The 19054-nt window shown below is 45.2% G+C and overlaps 1 protein-coding gene across 1 annotated transcript; it reads right to left on the minus strand.

Annotated features, from left to right (window-relative positions):
- Positions 1-15317: 15317 nt before the first annotated feature.
- Positions 15318-16274, minus strand: LOC112548474 (olfactory receptor 14A16-like). The gene has a single exon (XM_025194406.1). The coding sequence runs from the start codon at positions 16272-16274 to the stop codon at positions 15318-15320; it is 957 nt and encodes a 318-aa protein (XP_025050191.1).
- Positions 16275-19054: the final 2780 nt, after the last annotated feature.

The following is a 19054-nucleotide window of genomic DNA, read 5'->3' on the forward strand; positions in this document are numbered from 1 at the left end:
GGTTCTCTTTTGCAGCAGAAAACTCCACCGTGCAAAGAAGCTATAATTTAGCGGGAACAATTTAGCAGTGCCGAAGCACACAAAAACAAAAATCACACCCTTTGGGTTGTGACAGAGAGGTTATTTAAAATGGTGTAAATCTGAAGAAACACAAATGACATTATTTAACTAAATCTGTATGAATAACACAGTTAGTTGTTTCTATAAAAAATCCTCTACTGACACCGGTGGAGTTAATTTGTATTAAATCAGCTCAGTTTCTATAAAAATGTTCAGTGAAACCACAGTCACTGGAGAAAAACTGACATCTTCATCACAATAAACCACTTCCATCTCAGCAGTTTCCATAGTGCTGCTTTGATGTCCTTGTTTCTCATGCTGTAGATGACCGGATTCATCATTGGTGGGATCATAGAATAAAGAGCAGACACCATGAGGTCCAGAGCTGATGGGAACCCAGATGTGGGCTTCATATAGGCAATCAGAGCAGGGCTACCAAGCAGGAAGACTACAACGAGGTGGAAAAGGCAGGTGGAATCTGCTTTAGGCCAGCCCTGTTCAGAGGGAGGTCTCAGTACAGTAGTGACTATCTGAATATAAGACACAAATATAAATACAATGTAACCAGCACTTAAACATGCACTAAAGATAAGGTTCTGAATTTCAATAGTAAACATCTCTGAGCCAGAGATCCTAAGGAGCAGGGGGACTTCACAGAAGAACTGGTTGATGATGTTGGAGTGGCAGAAGGGCAGCCTAAAGGTGTTCCTCATGTGCAGGGCAGAGTACAGAATAGTAGTGCTCCAGGCCATGGCTGCCATTTGCAGACAAGCTCTCCTGTTCATCACAGTTGCATAGTGCAGTGGTTTGCAGACGGTGATGTATCAGTCGTAAGCCATGATGGTGAGGATGGCGAGGTCTGCTGCAATGAAAAAAATGACAAGAAAAACATGGATGACACATCCAGAATAGGAAATCAGCCTGGTGTTCAGTATGGAATTTGGGAACAGTGACAGAGATGGATCCGATGTCGAGAATGGACAGATTGAGGAGGAAGAAGTACATCGGGGTGTGGAGGTGGCTGTCAAAGGCTATGAGCGTGATAACAAGGGGATTGCCAATCAGGGCTGCCAGGTATATTATTAGAAAACTGGCCAAGTGCAAGATCTGCAATTCCAGGGCATCGGAGAACCCCAGGAGTAGGAACTCAGTCACAGTGGTGCAACTGGATGTCATCATCCACAGTGCCTTTTGGGAGGCCCATGGAGGGAAAGGGAATGACTGTGCCAGGAGAAGAGGAAGCAAGAAATTACTCCACCTTTCCACATATCCACAATTATGCATGACTTGATTTTTAGAGGGCCACCTTCTTTTCAGTTTGAAGGTAGTTTTCTGATGAAAAATTAGGGTTCCTGTTGTGACAAAAATTGTCATGAAACTTTTTTCTCAATTCAGAGTATTGTGGCATTTCATCCAAAAACTGTACAATAAAAATATTCTGCCAGTGCTTCTGCAGAGCCTTTTTCACTGCCACTGACTAGAGCTCATACATTTCCCATTTCTATGAAAATGGATAACTTGTCAATGCACTATAATACTGGCATACACTGGCCTAGATCCTTTTTAGTCCATAATTCATGAATGTTGGTGGCCAAGTCTGACCCAGGAAGAGCTGATCATGAAGCTATGAAGTCAAAATACCACCCCATAGTATTTCCATTTTCCTACGGACATATATCATAGACCCAGCCAGTGTGTTAAGTACTTGACAGCTGGGAAGATTGTAATAAAATGGCTGGTAGGATGTGTACAAAACTAAGCATGCAAACTGGCTTCAGATCTCAGAAATATATGTAAGCATGAGCTATCAAGAGCCCTCAGTCCTGCTCTATGTTTTGTAACGCATCTACTTCAGAATATGTTAGAACTTGTCTTTATTTGCTTTGGTTGATAATCTTCACTGGCCCAAAAACTAAATTACTTTTGCAACTTCAGGGGTTACTGGTGAAATGGAAGACGTGTTAGCAGGCCGGTTCCAAGCCCAGGGAAGTAGAGATGTTCACAACAGCTCTAGTGTTGCAGCCCTCTACAAGAGCAGTGGCTGGGGCTGCTGCCCTGGTTGTCCCCCTCTGTTTTGTTACTAAAGAAAACATCAAGTGTTCAGGAGAGAAATCCTCCATATTCCATTTGTTTAAAAATATATTTACTTTTCTGACCAACTGTAGAAAAATTATTAAATGGACTTATTCCCAAGAGCAGGGGTCCGTAACATTTTTTGGCAGAGTGTCAAAACTATTTGCAACTTTGAGTTGCAAGTCCCCCCACCTCCACTTCTGCCCCTGGCATGCCAACATCTTACAAGGGGCCCAATCTTTGTCATCTCAGCTCAGACCTGGTCCCTTCCCTGCAGTCCACCCCAAGGTGCGTGTGCACCCGCTGCCAGCAACAAGCCAGACTGAGGCTCCACAGGCCATGGTGCAGCCCCTTGCAGCCTCCTCACCCTGCAGGCTCAGGGCAAGCCCCTGCTACTGACCACAGAGCCCAGGCTGCTCACAGCAGGCAGCAGGGAGGCTGCAAGCAGCTGCACCAGGGTCTGTAGAGCCCCAGCTTGGCTTGCTGCTGGCTGTGGGTGCACATTCACCACATGGCGGGGAAGGGGCCAGGGCTGCACTGCCACATCAAGGATTGGGCTCCTTGTGACTCCCCCACCATCTGCCCTGAGATGTGCGTGCCATGCAAAATGCCTTCATGAGCCCTGCTCTGGCACATGTGCTGGGAGTTGCCTACACCTGCCCTAGAGCCTTGCACACAATACAAGCAGTGGTCATGGGAAAACACCCTGGGTTCACAGCTTTTGAAAAGGACTGTCATGATTTTCTCATTGGACCAACTGCTGACTACAAATCAAAGGATCTCACTCTGTCTTCTAACTTAGTTCCACTGTTTCTGGGCTTTGCTAGCTACCACAAGAGGCTGGGAAGGATTTCCCCTCGCTCTTGTTGCTACCCTCTCCCACAACCCTGCTTTCCTCAGAAACAATGGATGTTGGCTGCAGCTCAGGCTAAAGGGTTTTCCCTGTCCACCCAGGGGCATGACAATAACCACATTTGGGAGCAGGAAGACATTTTCTGGATAGTCACATTCATAGAGACTTGCATGGGGGGTCGGGGGAAGTTTTTCTCTGTAGTAGGGGGCATGGCTGCCTTATTTGCATCTTATAAATGTGTTTAAAAACCCTTGCAGCAGTAGGATGCATACAGTCTTCATCTTCCTGCTTTTCCTGTGGCAGATTACAGCGGTTTTAGTGTCTTTGGGCAGTATGCCTTGTAGTGGTATGACAGAGTCACTGCATAGTTTTAGGAACAGGTTAGACAAGGTTTCTTGTGGGATAGGGATGACCCTGCCTTGAGGACGGGGCTTGACCTCCAGAAGCTGCTTGCAGTCCTAATTGTTTAAGAGTCTGTGATGTATCATATTTGTCTTGTGCATGGGACCATCCCCCGGTCTATTGCCTGGTTTGGACTCTAATTAAGACTTCTCCTGGAAGTGAGATGGTGTTTAGCTGTACAGTTCTGTTTGCTATTTCTTTCTAAGTACTGCAGTGGAGGAGAGCACACAAGCCCAGGTGGATGCATGTGTGAAAAGGGACGAAAAAAAATGGCATGGCAGCACGTGGTAGATGAGCAGATGAGAGTGACATACTGCATAGCTTAAAGGTTGAATGATGTACCATGGATGTTAACATGGAAGAACTGAAGAAATGGGGGCAAGGGCTGGGGTGAAGCATCCAAAATACCAGTAGAAATTTCACTACTTCCCTAACCAGTCTAATCCGTTTCCTCTCTGGTTCATCAGTGAAGAAGTTCTTTGGATACCCAATCTAAACCTATCATTGGAGGTGTTCAAGGGAATGGGTAAACATTGGTCAGGCATGATCTAGCAATAGCTACATCCCTGTTCTTCTCTGGTTATTTCCCATTCCTCTGGTCTCTGCTGTTTGCTGCACGGGATCAGGAAGGATGTTCTTTGCCCTTCTTTTTGCTACACAAGTCACAGGGTTTTTTTCTACCAGCTGTAGAAGCTTTGGTTGTCGGCAGAAACCAAAGTTGGGGATTTTGACTGATATGCCAAAGCTCCTGCTGGGATTAAACCCCTAAGATCACAAGCTAGAGTCTTGCCCCACCACTCTGGGTCAGACCAGTCCCTATATTTGGGATCAGGAAGGAATTCCAACTTATGGTTAATTTGGTAAGAACCACGGGTTTTTTGGTTTTTTTTTTTCCCCCTTCCTCCATAGGAAGGGGTTTCCTTTGCACTTTTATTAACCTGTTAGACAAGGATTTGCTGCGAGTAGCTATGATCCTCCCTCAGGCAGAGGGTTGGAGTAGATGACATCCAGATGACCCTTCCGGGTCGACTTCCTCTGATTCTGTGAGAAGTGAGGGGGGCTGCCTCCTTCTCCAGCTTCTAGCATTTGTGGTCTGGGTGCTTTCTACAACTACAAGTTTGGGACTTCCCTCACCTCGTTCAAATGAGGGAGCCTGTTTTTTTCTGCACACCTCTGGATATCAGCCAGCTCCCCACCGCACTTCAGGTGCATTGTTCCCAGTCCCTTGGACTTGTCCACATGCAGCTTTTCTAACTAGGTCTTAAACTGTTCTTTTGCCAGCGTTGGCTGCTCACTTGCTCTCCAAGCTGTGCTGCCCGGTGCAGTAGTCTGGGAACTGGCCTTCCCTGTGAAGACTGAGGTAAGAAAGGCATTGAGTACTTCAGCCATTTCTACATCAGCTAGGAACCTATACTTTCCTTGGTCTTCCTCTTCTTGATGACATACAAATCCTTCTTGTTACCCCTCATCTCCCTAACTAGCAGAAACCCTTCCAGCATTGTGTGCAGGAAAACCCACAGCTTTCTTGCAAAAACCATACAAGGAAAGCACGACCAAATGTCCCAGCACTTGAGTAATCACTGACACCTACTATCTAAAACCCATTATCACTCCCCTTTCAAAGACTCTCCTACCCTCCTTCCACATCCCAAATAATCAAACCTCAAGAAAGCTTTTAAAGCCAGAACAAAGAAAGATCCAGGGATATTTACCACCAGGGAATATTAGAAATATTGAAGGTATGCACAAGCTGTTGCAATAGTGCACTAACAAATGACAAGTCCAGGGTCCTTATTGTGCTGCTCCCCATCCTTCCTTTCTTCAGGATCCTGAACTCAATCATCGTGTGGTCACAGCTGCCCAAGTTGCCATCCACTACTACATCCCCCACCAGTTCTTCCCTCTTTGTGAGCAGCAGCTAAAGAAAAGCAGGGCCCCTAGTTGGCTTCTCCAGCACTTGCAGCAGGAAGCTGTCCCACCACTCTCCAAAAACCTCCTGCATTGCCTGGGCACTGCTGTATTGCCCGCCCAGCACATGTCAGGGTGATTGAATGAGAACCAGGGCCTGTGATTGGGTAAACTTCCCTAAGGTGTTTGAAGAAAGTCTCATCCAACACTTCCTCCTGGTCTGGTGGTCAATGGCACACACCCACCACAACTTCATCCTTGCTGATCCCTGCTCTAACCCTAATTCAAAGATTGTCAATAGGCCTGTCTCTAGTGTCATACTGGAGCTCTGAGCAATCATACAGCTTTGACATAAAGCACAACACCTCCTCCTCTACTCACTTGCATTTCTTTCCTGGACAGTTTGTACCCATCCAGGACAGTGCTCCAGTCATGCGAGCTCCCACCGAGTCTTTGTTACTCCAATCATGTCATACTTATATGACTGCAGGACAAGTTCTACTTCTTCCTGTTTGTTTCCCATGCTTGGTGCATTCATTTACAGACACCTGAGATAACTATCCAATTACCCAACTTTCTCAAGAAGAATGATAAGGCCTCCTCTCTTGCCTCCTGCCCCACCTATGCTTCATGCAGGTCATCCACTTCCCCACTTACTTCAGGGCTTTGGTCTCCATCCCACACAAAACCTAGTTTAAAGCCACCCCCTCCCTAGCTTGCTGAGCCTGCCTGTGTTGATGCTCTTCTCTCTCTTTGTCAGGTGGATCCCATCTCTTACTAGCAACCCTTTTTCTTGGAACAACATCCCAGGCTTGAAAAAGCCAAATCCCTCTTGGCAACACAATCTGTCCCATCATGCTATGATCTGCAGGATGTGTCCAATCCTGCCTGGGACTGGGCCTTTCACTTTGACTGGAAGGATTGACAAGAACATCACCTGCGCCCCTGTCCCCTTCAACTTTGCACCCAGAGTGCTTTAGTTACCTTTGACTTTGGCAAAGCTTTTCATACAGTCCCCGACACTATTTTCACAAGCGAGCTCATGAAATATAGGTTGGATGAAAGGAGTGCGAGGTGGATTGAAAACTGACTGGATGGTTTGGCTCAAAGTAATCAAAGTCTCAATGCCTTGTGGGCAGCTGGTATCAAGGGGAGTGCCCCATTTTGTTCAATGTCTTCATCAACAACCTGGAAAATGGGATGGACTACACCCTCAGCAAGTTTACACATGACACCAAGCTGCATGGACAGGGAGATAGATACATTGGAGGGTAGGGTTAGGATTCAGAGAGACCTCAACAAATTGGAGGGCTGGACTAAAGGAAGTCTCATGAGGTTCAATAGGACACGTGCAAACTCCTGCATGTAGGAAGGAACAATCCCATGCACCCATACAGACTGGGGACTGACTGGCTAAGCAGCAGCTGTGCAGAAAAGGACCCGGGGTTACAGTTGACAGGGAGATGAATATGAGTGAACAGCATGCCCTTGTTGACAAGATAACTAATAGGATACTGTGCTGCATTAGTAAGAACATAGCCAGCCGACTGAGGGAAGTGATTACTCCCCTCAGTTCAGCACTGGTGAGGCCACATCTAGCATACAGTGTCCAGTTTTGGGCCTCCCATTACAGACAGGTGAAAAACAAGGACAACCTAAATCTGGCATCACTACAGTCATGACTTGTACAGGAGCACAAGTGTGTAGACACTGACAAGAAATCATTCCCATCCCTTCAGCATTTATGAAGGAACATGCTCAGCTCTCCTGGAAAACCCATAGGAGGAAAGCATGACTGCAAGAACAAGCACCCAAGTAATCACTGACACCTCCTATCTTAAACCCATAATCACTCCACTTTCAAACAGTCTCATACACTCGTTCCACATCCCAAATAATCAAACTTCAACAAAACTTTCTAACCCAGAAAGGAGAAAGATCCAATGATTTTCTCCAGTAGGGATTGTTAGAGATAATGAATGTATGTACAAGCTGTGGCAGTAGTGAAGTAACAAATGACAACATCAGCATCAAAGATAAAATTGAACAGATACAAAAGCATTAGCTAGGGCAGAGTGGTATCAGAGACTAACTAACTCAGGGAGATACAAGCTTAAAATTAGAGAGAGAAGTTATTTGAAATGGTGTAAACCTAAAAAAATACAACTTACATTGGTTCAGTTAATCTGTATTAATAACACAAATGATTGTTTCAACAAAAATGTTCACTGAAACCAGTCATTGGAGAATAACAGAGATCTTCTTCTGAATAAACGACTTCCATCTCAGTAGTTTCCACAGAGCTGGTCTGATGTCCTTGTTTCTCATGCTGTAGATGACTGGATTCATCATTGGTGGGATCACAGAATACAGCACAGGTCCAGAGCTGATGGGGACCCAGATGTGGGCTTCACATAGGCAATCATCCCAGTGCTAGCCAGCAAGGAGACAACAATGAGGTGGGGAAGACAGGTGGAAACTGCTTTATGCCGGCCCTGCTCAGAGAGGATTCTCAGTACAGTAGTGAATATCTGAATATAAAACACACATATAAATACAATGCAACCAAGACCTAAATATGCACCAAAGATGATAATCTGAATTTCACTAGTAAACACCTCTCAGCTGGAGATCCTAAGGAGCTGGGAGGCTTCACAGAAGAACTGGTTGATGATGTTGGAGTGGCAGAAGGGCAGCCTAAAGGTGTTCCTCATGTGCAGGGCAGAGTACAGAAGAGCAGCGCTACAGGCCATGGCTGCCATTTGCAGACAAGCTCTCCTGTTCATGACTGTTGCATAGTGCAGTAGTTTACAGATGGTGATGTATTGGTCATAAGCCATGATAGTGAGGATGGTGAGGTCTGCTGTAATGAAGAAGAAGAAGAAAAGAACTTGGGTGACAAATGCAGAATAGGAAATCAGCCTAGTGTTCAGTATGGAATTGGCCATGGATATGGGAATAGTGACAGAGATGGATCTGGTGTCAAGGATGGATTGAGGAGGAAGATGTACATTGGGGTGTGGAGGTGGCTGTAAAAGGTTATGAGCGTGATAACAAGGAGATTGCCAATCAGGGCTGCCAGGTATATTATTAGAAAACTGGCCAAGTGCAAGATCTGCAATTGCAGGGCATCGGAGAACCCCAGGAGTAGGAACTCAGTCACAGCTTTGCAATTGGACATCATCATCCACAGTGCCTTTTGGGATGCCTGTGGAGGGAAAGGGAATGACTGTGTCAGGAGAAGAGGAAGCAAGAGAAAAGCACCCTTTTTCCTGGCCACAATTCTCCATGACTTGATTGTTTGAGAGGTCCACCTGATTTTCAGTTGAAAAGGAGATTTCTGATAGAAATCAGTGTTTCCAAAGTGACTATATTTTTCATGATACATTAATTTAAAAAAATGTTTGGATAATTGTGGCATTTCATCAAAAAAGTGGACAGGAAAGGTATTTTATCAGAGCTTTTGTAGACACCTTGTGACTGCCACTCACTAGTGCTCATACATTTCCCACATCTGTGAAAGTGGAGAAGTTGTCAGTGCACTATCACACTGGCATAAACTGCTCCAGCTCCTTTCTAGTCCAAGGGGCCATGTCAGTTCACATCAGGTGCAGGTCCATTGGAAGACAATGTGACTTGGGAATAGGGAATTATTACAAACCCAGATCCTATCAATTCATGAATGTCGGTGCCTGAATCTTACCCATGGGCAGCTGAACATGAAATTATGAAGTCAAAAAGGTCATCCCATAGTATTTCCATTTTCCTAGGGACATAGAGCTTAGGATGCTGGCTGCGTGTGGGCTCTAAGTCATGTGGGAAGATTGCAATCAAATGGCTGGCAGGATGTGCACAAGGCTGTGTGTTCACACTGGCTTCAAGTCTCAGAAATATCTATGTGTGGGTTGTTAACACCCCTCAATGTTCTCTACATTTTGTAACTCATCTACTTTAAAGATATTTGACCTTTATTAGTTTAGTCTGAAAATATTCAGTGGCCAGCAAACTAGATGACTCTTGGCACTTCAGGGGTTACTGATAAAGAGGGAGACATGATAGCAGGGCAACTCCAAGGCCAGGGCAGGTTGTGATGCACAGGGCATGGCTGCTGCCCTGCTTCCCCACTCACTTACATTACTGTAGAAATGGTAAACATTTCAGGGCAGAAGTCTGCTATTTTTCATGCGAATACTTCTATATTTACTTTTTCTAACAACTGTAGAGATGTTATTAAATGGAGAATAAAGTTATGAAATAATTTTAAATATAATTCATTATAATTTGTATAAAAGATCCTCTCTATTAAAACCCAAACATTATGGAATTGAATAAAGTACTTACTGTGCTTGTTTTAATGTTTTTTGTCTTCAGTTTCCTACGTTAAATCCTAAGGCAGCTTGATTACTGATCATTTACTCCTGCCTCCAATCTCTTGCCCGCCCCCCGCCCCCCTAATCACTGTGCTATCTAGATGCCAGGGGTACAGGTTTCTCGGGGGCGTGCACTCCTCACTCTGCGGGAGAACTGAGAGGAGGAGATCTAAAACTATGTGTCCCTGAAGAAGAGCTGGGCGTGCAGTTGACTTGGAGCTTTACAGCAATGAAAGGACTGAAGTCGCAGTCAGTGTCTATGTCTATGTTGGGAGGTCTTGTGGGACTGTTCCCCTAGAGCCGTGCACAGCTCAGAAGCAGAGTCCATGGGCAAACACATTGGATTCACAGATATTGAAGCCAGAAGGACTGTCCAGAGTCTCTCATTGGACCTACTGCTGACCACATGTCAGAGGATCTTGCTATGGCTTGTAAGAGGCTGCGTCTATCAGTGGTACAATGTGTCAAGGCTTTGTTCAATGCAGCATGGGGAGGAGAGGATTTTTTCCCCCTCCTGTTGCTAACCATGTGAAGGCCCTCATCTCCCGACAACCCTGCCTTCCTCAGCAGCACAGGGTGTTGGCTGCAGCCCGGGCTAAAGGGTTTTTTCCCTGTCCCCTCAAGGACATGCCAATCACCACATTTGGGAGCCAGAAGGAAGTTTACTGATGAGTCAGATGGGTAGAGACTTGTGGGGGAAGGAGGGGAAGGTCATACAGTCAGCTCTCCTGGACTCCTTCCCCTCAGACTGGCCTCCCAGGGCATCCAGCCCATGAGTTCCCTGATGGAGTCAAAGTCTGTTTTCCCTATTCCACTTCTCTCCATCCTTCCTTTCCTCAGGATCCTGCTTTCAATCATCTCATACACACTGCTGCCCCAGTTGCCATCCTCTACTGAATTCCCCACCACTTCTTCCCCATGTTTGAGCAGCATATCAGGAAGAACACAGCCCCTGGTTGGTCTCTCCAACCCTTGCTCCAGGAAGTTCTCAGCAACATTTTCCAAAAACTTCCTGAATTGCCTGTGTGCTACTGTATTGCCCTCCGAGCAGATGTCAGGGTGAAAGAAGTTCCCCATGAGAACCATGGCTGGTGATCAGGAAACTTCTCTTAGGTGTTTGAAGAAAACATCATGCACCTCATGCTTACGGTCTGGGGGTCTAGAGCAGACCCCCACCATGATATCACCTTTCTTGATCTCTGCCAAACCTAACACAGAGACTTTCAACAGGCCTGGTCTCCAGTTTCATACTGGAGCTCTGAGCAATCATAGGGCTCTTTCTCATGTAGCCCAACTCCTCCTTTTCTCCCCTGTCAGCCCTTCCTGAACAGTTTGTACACATCCAGGACAGTGCTTCAGTCATGTGAGTTCCCACCGAGTCTCTGTTATTCCAATCACATCATGGTGATTGTGTGAAGACTTCCAGTTGATCCTGCTTCTTTCCCAGCCTCCATGCATTCAAGTGTAGACATCTGAAATATCTATCTAATTATCCTAGTTTCTTAGGAAGAATTAGAAGGCTTCCCCCATTGTCCCCTTCTGCTTGTGCTTCCTTTAGTTCACCCACTTCCACATTTGCATTACAGATTTGGCCCCATCCCATGGCATACCTAGTTTAAAGCCTTCCTCATAAGCTTAGGAAGCCAGTCTCCATTTGATGCCTTTCCTTTTTTTTCAGGTAGATCTCATGTCTTCCTTGCAGTCATTTTCTTGGAGAAGCTTCCCATGGCCAAAGAAGCCAAAGCCCTGCTGGAGAGAGTATCTGCATAGCATGCATTAATCTGAAGGATGCATCTGATCCTACCTGGGCCCTTTCCCTTGACTGGGAAGGTCAAGGAGAACACCACCTGAGACCCTTAACCCTTCACCATTGCACCCAGAGTCCTGTAGTCCCATTTGATCTGCTCAGGATTACCCTTGGCATTATCATTCTTGTCCACACAGATGAGCTGCATAAGGTAGTGGTCAGAGGGCTGGATGAGTCCCAGCAATCCCTTTGGGTGACTACAGAGCCACTGGCCTTTATCTTTGAAAACTCATGGTGACTGGGGCATGTCCCAGATGTTTGGAAAGGGCAAAAATACTGCCCATCTGGCCTTGATCTCTAAAGACTTGTGGTGATTGGGGGAGGTCTGAGATGTTTGGGAAAGGGAAAAGATATTGCCCATCTTTAAGAAGGGGAAGAAGGGGCAAAGGATGATCTGGGAAATTACAGACTAGTCAGCCTCACCTCAGTCTATAAAAAAGTCTTGGTGCAGGTCCTCAAGGAATCAATTTCTAAGCACTTGCAGGAGATAAATGTGATAACAAACAGTCAGCATGGGTTGACCAAGGACAAGTCATGCATGACCAAAGTGATGAGTACCTCTCTGCATGCAGGGAGAGCACTGGACATGGTATATCATTTCCTTCACAAGGCCTTTGATACAGTCTATGACAGTACTGTGTACTACAATATTCTCACAAGCAGGCCAAGGAAACACAGGTGGGATGAATGGACTATGAGATACAAAAAAAAATGGCTTGATAATTCAGGTGAAGAGATGGTAATCAATAGCTCAATGTCTATCTGGCAGCCAGTATCAAGTGGAGTGCTCCAGAGCTTGGACCTGGAACAAGCTTTGTTCAATAATATTGTGACTGCTGGAAAGATGTCATAGAGCGCACCCTCAGCAAGTCTGCAGATGACACCAAGCTGTGGGGAGTAATAGATATGCTTGAGGACAGGGCAATGATTCAGAGAGACCTTCACAAATTGGAGGATTGGACCAAATAAATCTCATGAGGTTCAGTAATGACCAGGACAAAATCCTACATGTATGATGGAACAATCCTATGCACTGGTACAGACTGGAGACTGACCAGCTAAGTAGCTGGACCTAGGTGTTAAAGTGGACCAGAAGCTGAATATGAGCCAACACTGTGCCCTTGTTGTAAAGAAAGCTAATGGCAAGTGTACTGCATTAGCAGGAGCATAACCAGCAGATTGAAAGTAGTGATTCTTCTCCCATGTTTGGCACTGGTGAGAGCACATCTGGAGTACTGTGCCAGTTTGGGGCCTCCCACTACTAAAAGGATGTAGACAGACTGGAGAGAGTCTACTGGAGGTCAGGAAAAATGGGAAAGGAGCTAGGATACATGAGTTATGAAGAGAGGTTGAAGGAACTGGGCTTATTAAATGTGGAGAGGAGAAGACCAAGTTGATGTTCAATAGCAACCTTCACCTCCCTCAAGGGTGGTTACAAAGAGGATGGAGCCAAATTATTCTCACAGGTTTAGATTAGATATTAGGGAAAGAATTCATGCACTGGAAGAGGTTACCCAGTGAGGTGGTGGTATGGCCATTCTTGGTGTATTTTAAGACCCCACTAAAGAAAGCCTTGAGTGGGATGATCAAGTTGAGAGCGGCCCTGCTTTGAGGAGTGTGTTGGACAAGATGACCTCTTGAGGTCCGTTCCAACCCTTATTTTCTATGATCCTAGGGTAAGTCATTGGTTAGGAGCACTGTTAGCTACAGGGAAAACATCCCCCAGAGTTATACAACACCACTTCTCTCATATAATGATAGAAGCATAGAAAATTAGGGATGGGAGGGACCTCAGGAGGTTATCTAGTCCAACCTCCAACTGAAAGCAAAACCATCTCCAGTTGGATCATATCAACCATGGCTTGGTCTAGCCCAGTCTTAAGAACCTCCAAGGAAGGAGATTTTGCCACCCCTTTGCCTTTCAGCTCGACACAGACTTCTCTGTGTTTCTGTTTCTTGTGTGAAAAACATGTTGCCTGAACTAGCTTCAAATTGCCCAACAGTATGAGTCACTATCAGTCAAAATAAACTAATTCATTACTGTCATGACCCAAAAGGCATGATTGTGTGTGTGTGCTTCGGCATCAGAATTATCCACGTTGAGTTGCAGAGCATTGCACGGGAGTTTCCTGTAGCAAGAGGAAACCCCGGTGCAGGGACCAGTTTCCCGCCTTTTCTGCAGCTTCTTTTGCAGGGTGCATTGCTTGAGTTGCAAGAGGAATGCACGATGCAAAGGAATTCCCACCACCGGTATGCAAATTCGTTCCCCGTGATTGGCTAGTGCTAAATTATTCACACGTGGCAGCTAGTGATTGGCCTGTTAGCCGTATAATAGGCTTGAGCGGTTTCCGCCCAAGCCGAAGAGGACTCCACATCCATGTCGTGGGGACTCTGGGTACATGGCAGGGTAATAGAAACCCTGTGTGAGATCCAGAGGAGCGTGGCGGCCTGATCCACCGCCCACCTCTTCCCGTCTTCGAGCGCGACTAATATAAGACGTATTTACGATTTCTACATTGGTGGCTTGTTCACCCAGAGCATCCGGAGCTCTGCACCGTGGAGCCTAGCAACCTCCACGAGACCGTCTGTGTTGTGTCTGTCTGTAACTGCAACTTAATCAAGCTTTCCAGCCTACACCATTGCCATCTCCACGTGCCCGGGCTGCTGGCCACAGCCCGCGTGCAGCACGAAAAAGGGCTCGGGGCACTCCCGGCCCGCACAATTACTTTCAAAATTTCCCTTCTGGGTGTCAATTCTGGACAGTTACCTAATCCTTCAGAAGTAAATAACTTGAGCTGATATTTTTCTTCTTTATTTTTCTTTTGGAAGAGGTTATTCTCTGGGGAATTCTGGGAAATATTGATTATTCTTCTGATTTGCAATAAAAACACATTTTATCCCTTGCAGGATCTCCCACGGGACAGAAGTCCCAATTTCGATACAGTTGTACAGTAACAGATTGTGGTCTCTACTGAGTTTCCTTTTACATCCATTCTAAACAAGGCCACACTACTTCCATTACTGGAGTTCTTGGTGTAGGCTGCTTGTTGGGAAGGTAAAAGTAGATGTTACTGGTCCTAAAAGGATTTAGGGACTATCAGTGTGAACGCCATTTGGGCTTAACATACTTAAATCAGCTGCCTAAATCCCCAGGTTTACCTATCTAAAGCTTCCCTATAGTAGACTACAAGGACAGCCAAAATCCAGCATCACTACATTCATGATGTGCACAGGTGCTCTAACATGTACACACTTATAGGAAATCATTTCCATCTCTTCAGGGTTGTGTGGAGGAAAAACCTCAGCGCTCTTTTAAAACCTGTACAAGGAAAGCATGACTGAGAGTCCCAACACCTGAGTAATGACTGATACCTACTATCTAAAAACCATTATCACTCCCTTTTAAACCTTCTCATACCCTCCTTCCAGATCCAAAATAATCAAACCTCAAGAAAACTTTTTTAACCCAGAAAAGAGAAAGATACAGTGACATTCTCCACGAGGGAATCTTACAAATATTGGAGGTATGTACAAGGTGTTGCAATACTGCACTAACAAATGACAGTATCAGCATCAAAGATAAAATTGAACAGATACAAGAAGATTAGCTAGGACAGAGTGATATCTTAGAGACCAACTAGTTCAGGGAGAAAAGCTTAAAATTAGAGAGATTATTTTAAATGGTGTAAACCTACAGAAACACAACTGACATTGGTTTAATTAATCTGTATTAATAACGCAGTTGATTGTTTCTATTAAAGCTCCACTACTGACATTGGTGGAGTTAATTTGTATTAATAACTCTGTCCCTATAAAAATGGTTTATTCTCCAGTAAAACCACAGTCACTGGAGAATAACTGACATTTTCTTTGGAATAAACCACCTCCATCTCACCAGTTTCCACAGAGCTGCTTTGATGTCCTTGTTTCTCATGCTGTAGATGACCGGATTCATCATTGGTGGGATCATAGAATAGAGAACAGACACCATGAGGTCCAGAGCTGATGGGGAGCCAGATGTGGGCTTCACATAGGCAATCAGGCCAGTGCTACCGAGCAAGGAGACAACAATGAGGTGGGGAAGACAGATGGAAACAGCTTTTTGCCAGCCCTGCACAGAGGGGATTCTCAGTACAGTAGTGAATATCTGAATATAAGACACAAATATAATCACAATGCAACCAACACATAAACATGTTCCAAAGATGATAATCTGAATTTCACTAGTAAACATCTCTGAGCCAGAGATCCTAAGGAGCTGGGGGACTTCACAGAAGAACTGGTTGATGATGTTGGAGTGGCAGAAGGGCAGCCTAAAGGTGTTCCTCATGTGCAGGGCAGAGTACAGAACAGTAGTGCTCCAGGCCGTGGCTGCCATTTGCAGACAAGCTCTCCTGTTCATCACTGTTGCATAGTGCAGTGGTTTACAGATGGCGATGTATCGGTCATAAGCCATGATGGTGAGGATGGCAAGGTCTGCTGTAAGGAAGAAGAGGTAGAAAAAAGCTTGGGTGATGCATCTAGAATATGAAATCAGCCTGGTGTTCAGTATGGAATTGGCCATGGATTTGGGGACAATGACAGAGATGGATCCGATATCAAGGATGGACAGATTGAGGAGGAAGAAGTACATCGGGGTGTGGAGGTGGCTGTCAAAGGCTATGAGCATGATAACAAGGAGATTGCCCATCAGGGCTGCCAGGTATATTATTAGAAAACTGGCCAAGTGCAAGATCTGCAATTCCAGGGCATTGGAGAACCCCAGGAGTAGGAACTCAGTCACCGCGGTGCAATTGGACATCATCAACCACAGTGTCTTTTGGGATGCCTGTGGAGGGAAAGGGAATGACTGTGTCAGGAGATGAGCAAGCAAGAGAATACCCCCACCATTTTGTCTGCAATTATGCATAACTTGATTTTTAGAGGGCCTCCTTATTTTCAATTGAAAGGCAGTTTTCTGATGAAAGATAAGTGTTTCTAAAGTGACTACATTTTTCATGAAACTTTTTTCTCACTTCAGAATATCGTCACATTACATCCAAAAAGTGGGCAGGAGAAGTATTGTTCTAGTGCTTTTGCAGAGACCTTGTTATGCCCCCTGACTAAACCTTATGCATTTCCCATGTCTGTGAAAATGGAGATGTTTTCAGTGGATTGTCTGCCCTTTCTTCCTAAGTACTGCAGTGGAGGAGAGCACACAAGCCCAGGTGAGGGATGGGTAGAAAGAGAGGGACCAATGACATGGTAGCAAGTGGTAGATGAGCAGATGAGGCTGACACATACTACCTTAACTTGGGGGGAAAGTGGGATGATGTCCACATACTTGTTAACATTGGAGATCTGAAGGAATGGGGGCAAGGTCAGGAGGGAAGCAGGACAAAGAGGAGTACAGAAGGGGAGAAGAGAGAAATCCAAAACACCAATAAAGTAGGTTCAGATTGGGAATCAGGAGAACGTCTTCACTGATGTACCAATGGGGCAATGGACTAGATTGATTAGGGCTGTTGTGAAATCTCCATCATTAGAGATGTTCAAATCCAATCATTTCATGAATGTCAGTGCCTGAGTCTGACCACAAGTAGCTGAGCATGAAGTTGTGAAGTGAAGAAGGCCATGCCATTGTATTTTCATTTTACTAGGGACGTATAGCATGGACACAGCAAGTATTATAGGGCATTTATACACGTGCTCCTAAAGAGTGGGGGCGGGGGACACTCTAATTTGCACATCTCCAAAGGCTGCACTAATCAAAAGTGCCTGGAGCACCACATGTGTCATCATCCCCATGATGAAAAATGGTGCCAGGAGACTTTGAACTGAAGCTCATCGATGAGCACCTTTCCGACATTTTTCAGCACGAGGACGCTGATGCATGTGATGCTGGAGTCTGCTGCAGCGCAGTAATTACCACACTTCAGCAGTCTTGATAAAGTCACCTGAAAAGATTGCACACTTAGCTTTGTCATTTGCTTGCCAACTGGCCTCAAATCTCAGAAATATATATAAGCATGAGCGATCAAGGTCCCTCAGTTCTGCTCTATATTTTGTAACCCATCTACTTCAGAAATATTGGCCTAGTTTTCATTTGTTTAGGCTAAAAATTCACAGTGGCCAAGAAGCTGTATTACTCCTAGTACTTCAGAGGTTATTCAAAAAAGGAAGATATGATAGCAGGGCAGCTCCAAGCCCAGGGAAGTTGTGATGCACAGGGCAGAAATATTCCATTTTTCATACGTGTACATATATGTTTAACTTTTCTGACCAACTGTAGAAATTGTATTAAATGGAGAATAAAGCTCCTAAAGATTTTTTAACAATAATTCCTAATTCTGTTCCAGATGTTCCTCTGGCTTAACACCCAAACAATATTGATTTAAATATATTACTTACTGTGCTTATCTTAATGGTTTTGTCTTCAGTTTCCTACGTTAGGTCCTTGAGTGCTAGGACGACTTGGTTACTAACAATCCTACTATATCCAGTGTCTTGTTCCCCCATCACTGCACTATCTAGATGCCAGATGTACAGGCTTCACCATGTTGTCCACTCCTCACTCTGTGACAGAACTGAGAGGAGCAAATCAAACTCATTTCTCCTTGAGGAAGAGCTCTGTGTGTGGGACTCGGTCCCTAGAGCCTTGCACAGCTCAGAAGCAGAGGCCATGAGCAAACACCCCTGGATTCACAGATTGTGAAGCCAGAAGGTACTATCATGATTCATTTGATCTACTGCTGATCACACATCAGAGGATCTCACTCTGGCTTCTAACTCAGGCTGTGTCTATCAGTAGGGCCAATGTTTCTGGACATTGATAGTTGCAGCAAGGGGCTCGGGAGGATTCCCCCCGACTCCTGTTGCTACACATGTCAGGGTACGCCTTTCCCCCGACACTCCTTTCCTCAGAAGCCCTGGGTGTTGACTGCAGCCAAGGATAAAGGGTTTTCCCTATCCACTCAGGGTCATCATGATGATAACCAAATTTGGGAGAAGGAAGGAATCTAACCACATAGTCAGATTGGTAGAGATTTGGAGCGGCATGATGGGGTGGGGGTTCTTCCTCTGGAATAGGGGGCATGGCTGCCTTATTCGCATCTCATAAATGTGTTTTAAAACCCTTGCAGCAACAAGATGATGACAGTTTTCATCTACCAGTTTTACCTGTGGCAGATTATGGTGGTTTTAGTGTTTGTGGGCAATATGTAGTGTAGTGGTGTGACAGGGTGGTGTCATACTTTTAGAAACAGGTTAGAAAAAGGTTTTGTATAGGGTAGTTTGGATAGGGATAATTGTGCCTTGTACAGGGGGCTAGATCTCTATTTGCTGCTTCCAGCCCTAATTTTCTATTAGTCTACAATTTATCACGTTTGTCTTGTTCATGGGGCCATCCCCTGGTCCATTACCGGGTTTTGACTCTAACCAAGATTTCCCCAGGAAGCGAGACAGGAATAAAGAGCAAACAGAAATGTAAATATATATAGTAAGTACTGCAATGGAGGAGAGCACATCAAGCCCAGGTGGACGCATGTGGAAAGAGAGGGAACAATGTTGTCCATGGGCAGAAAAGGGTGACACATAATGACC

The sequence above is a fragment of the Alligator sinensis genome, unplaced genomic scaffold, assembly GCF_000455745.1.
Source record: "Alligator sinensis unplaced genomic scaffold, ASM45574v1 scaffold1114_1, whole genome shotgun sequence".
Taxonomy (NCBI): Eukaryota; Metazoa; Chordata; order Crocodylia; family Alligatoridae; genus Alligator; species Alligator sinensis.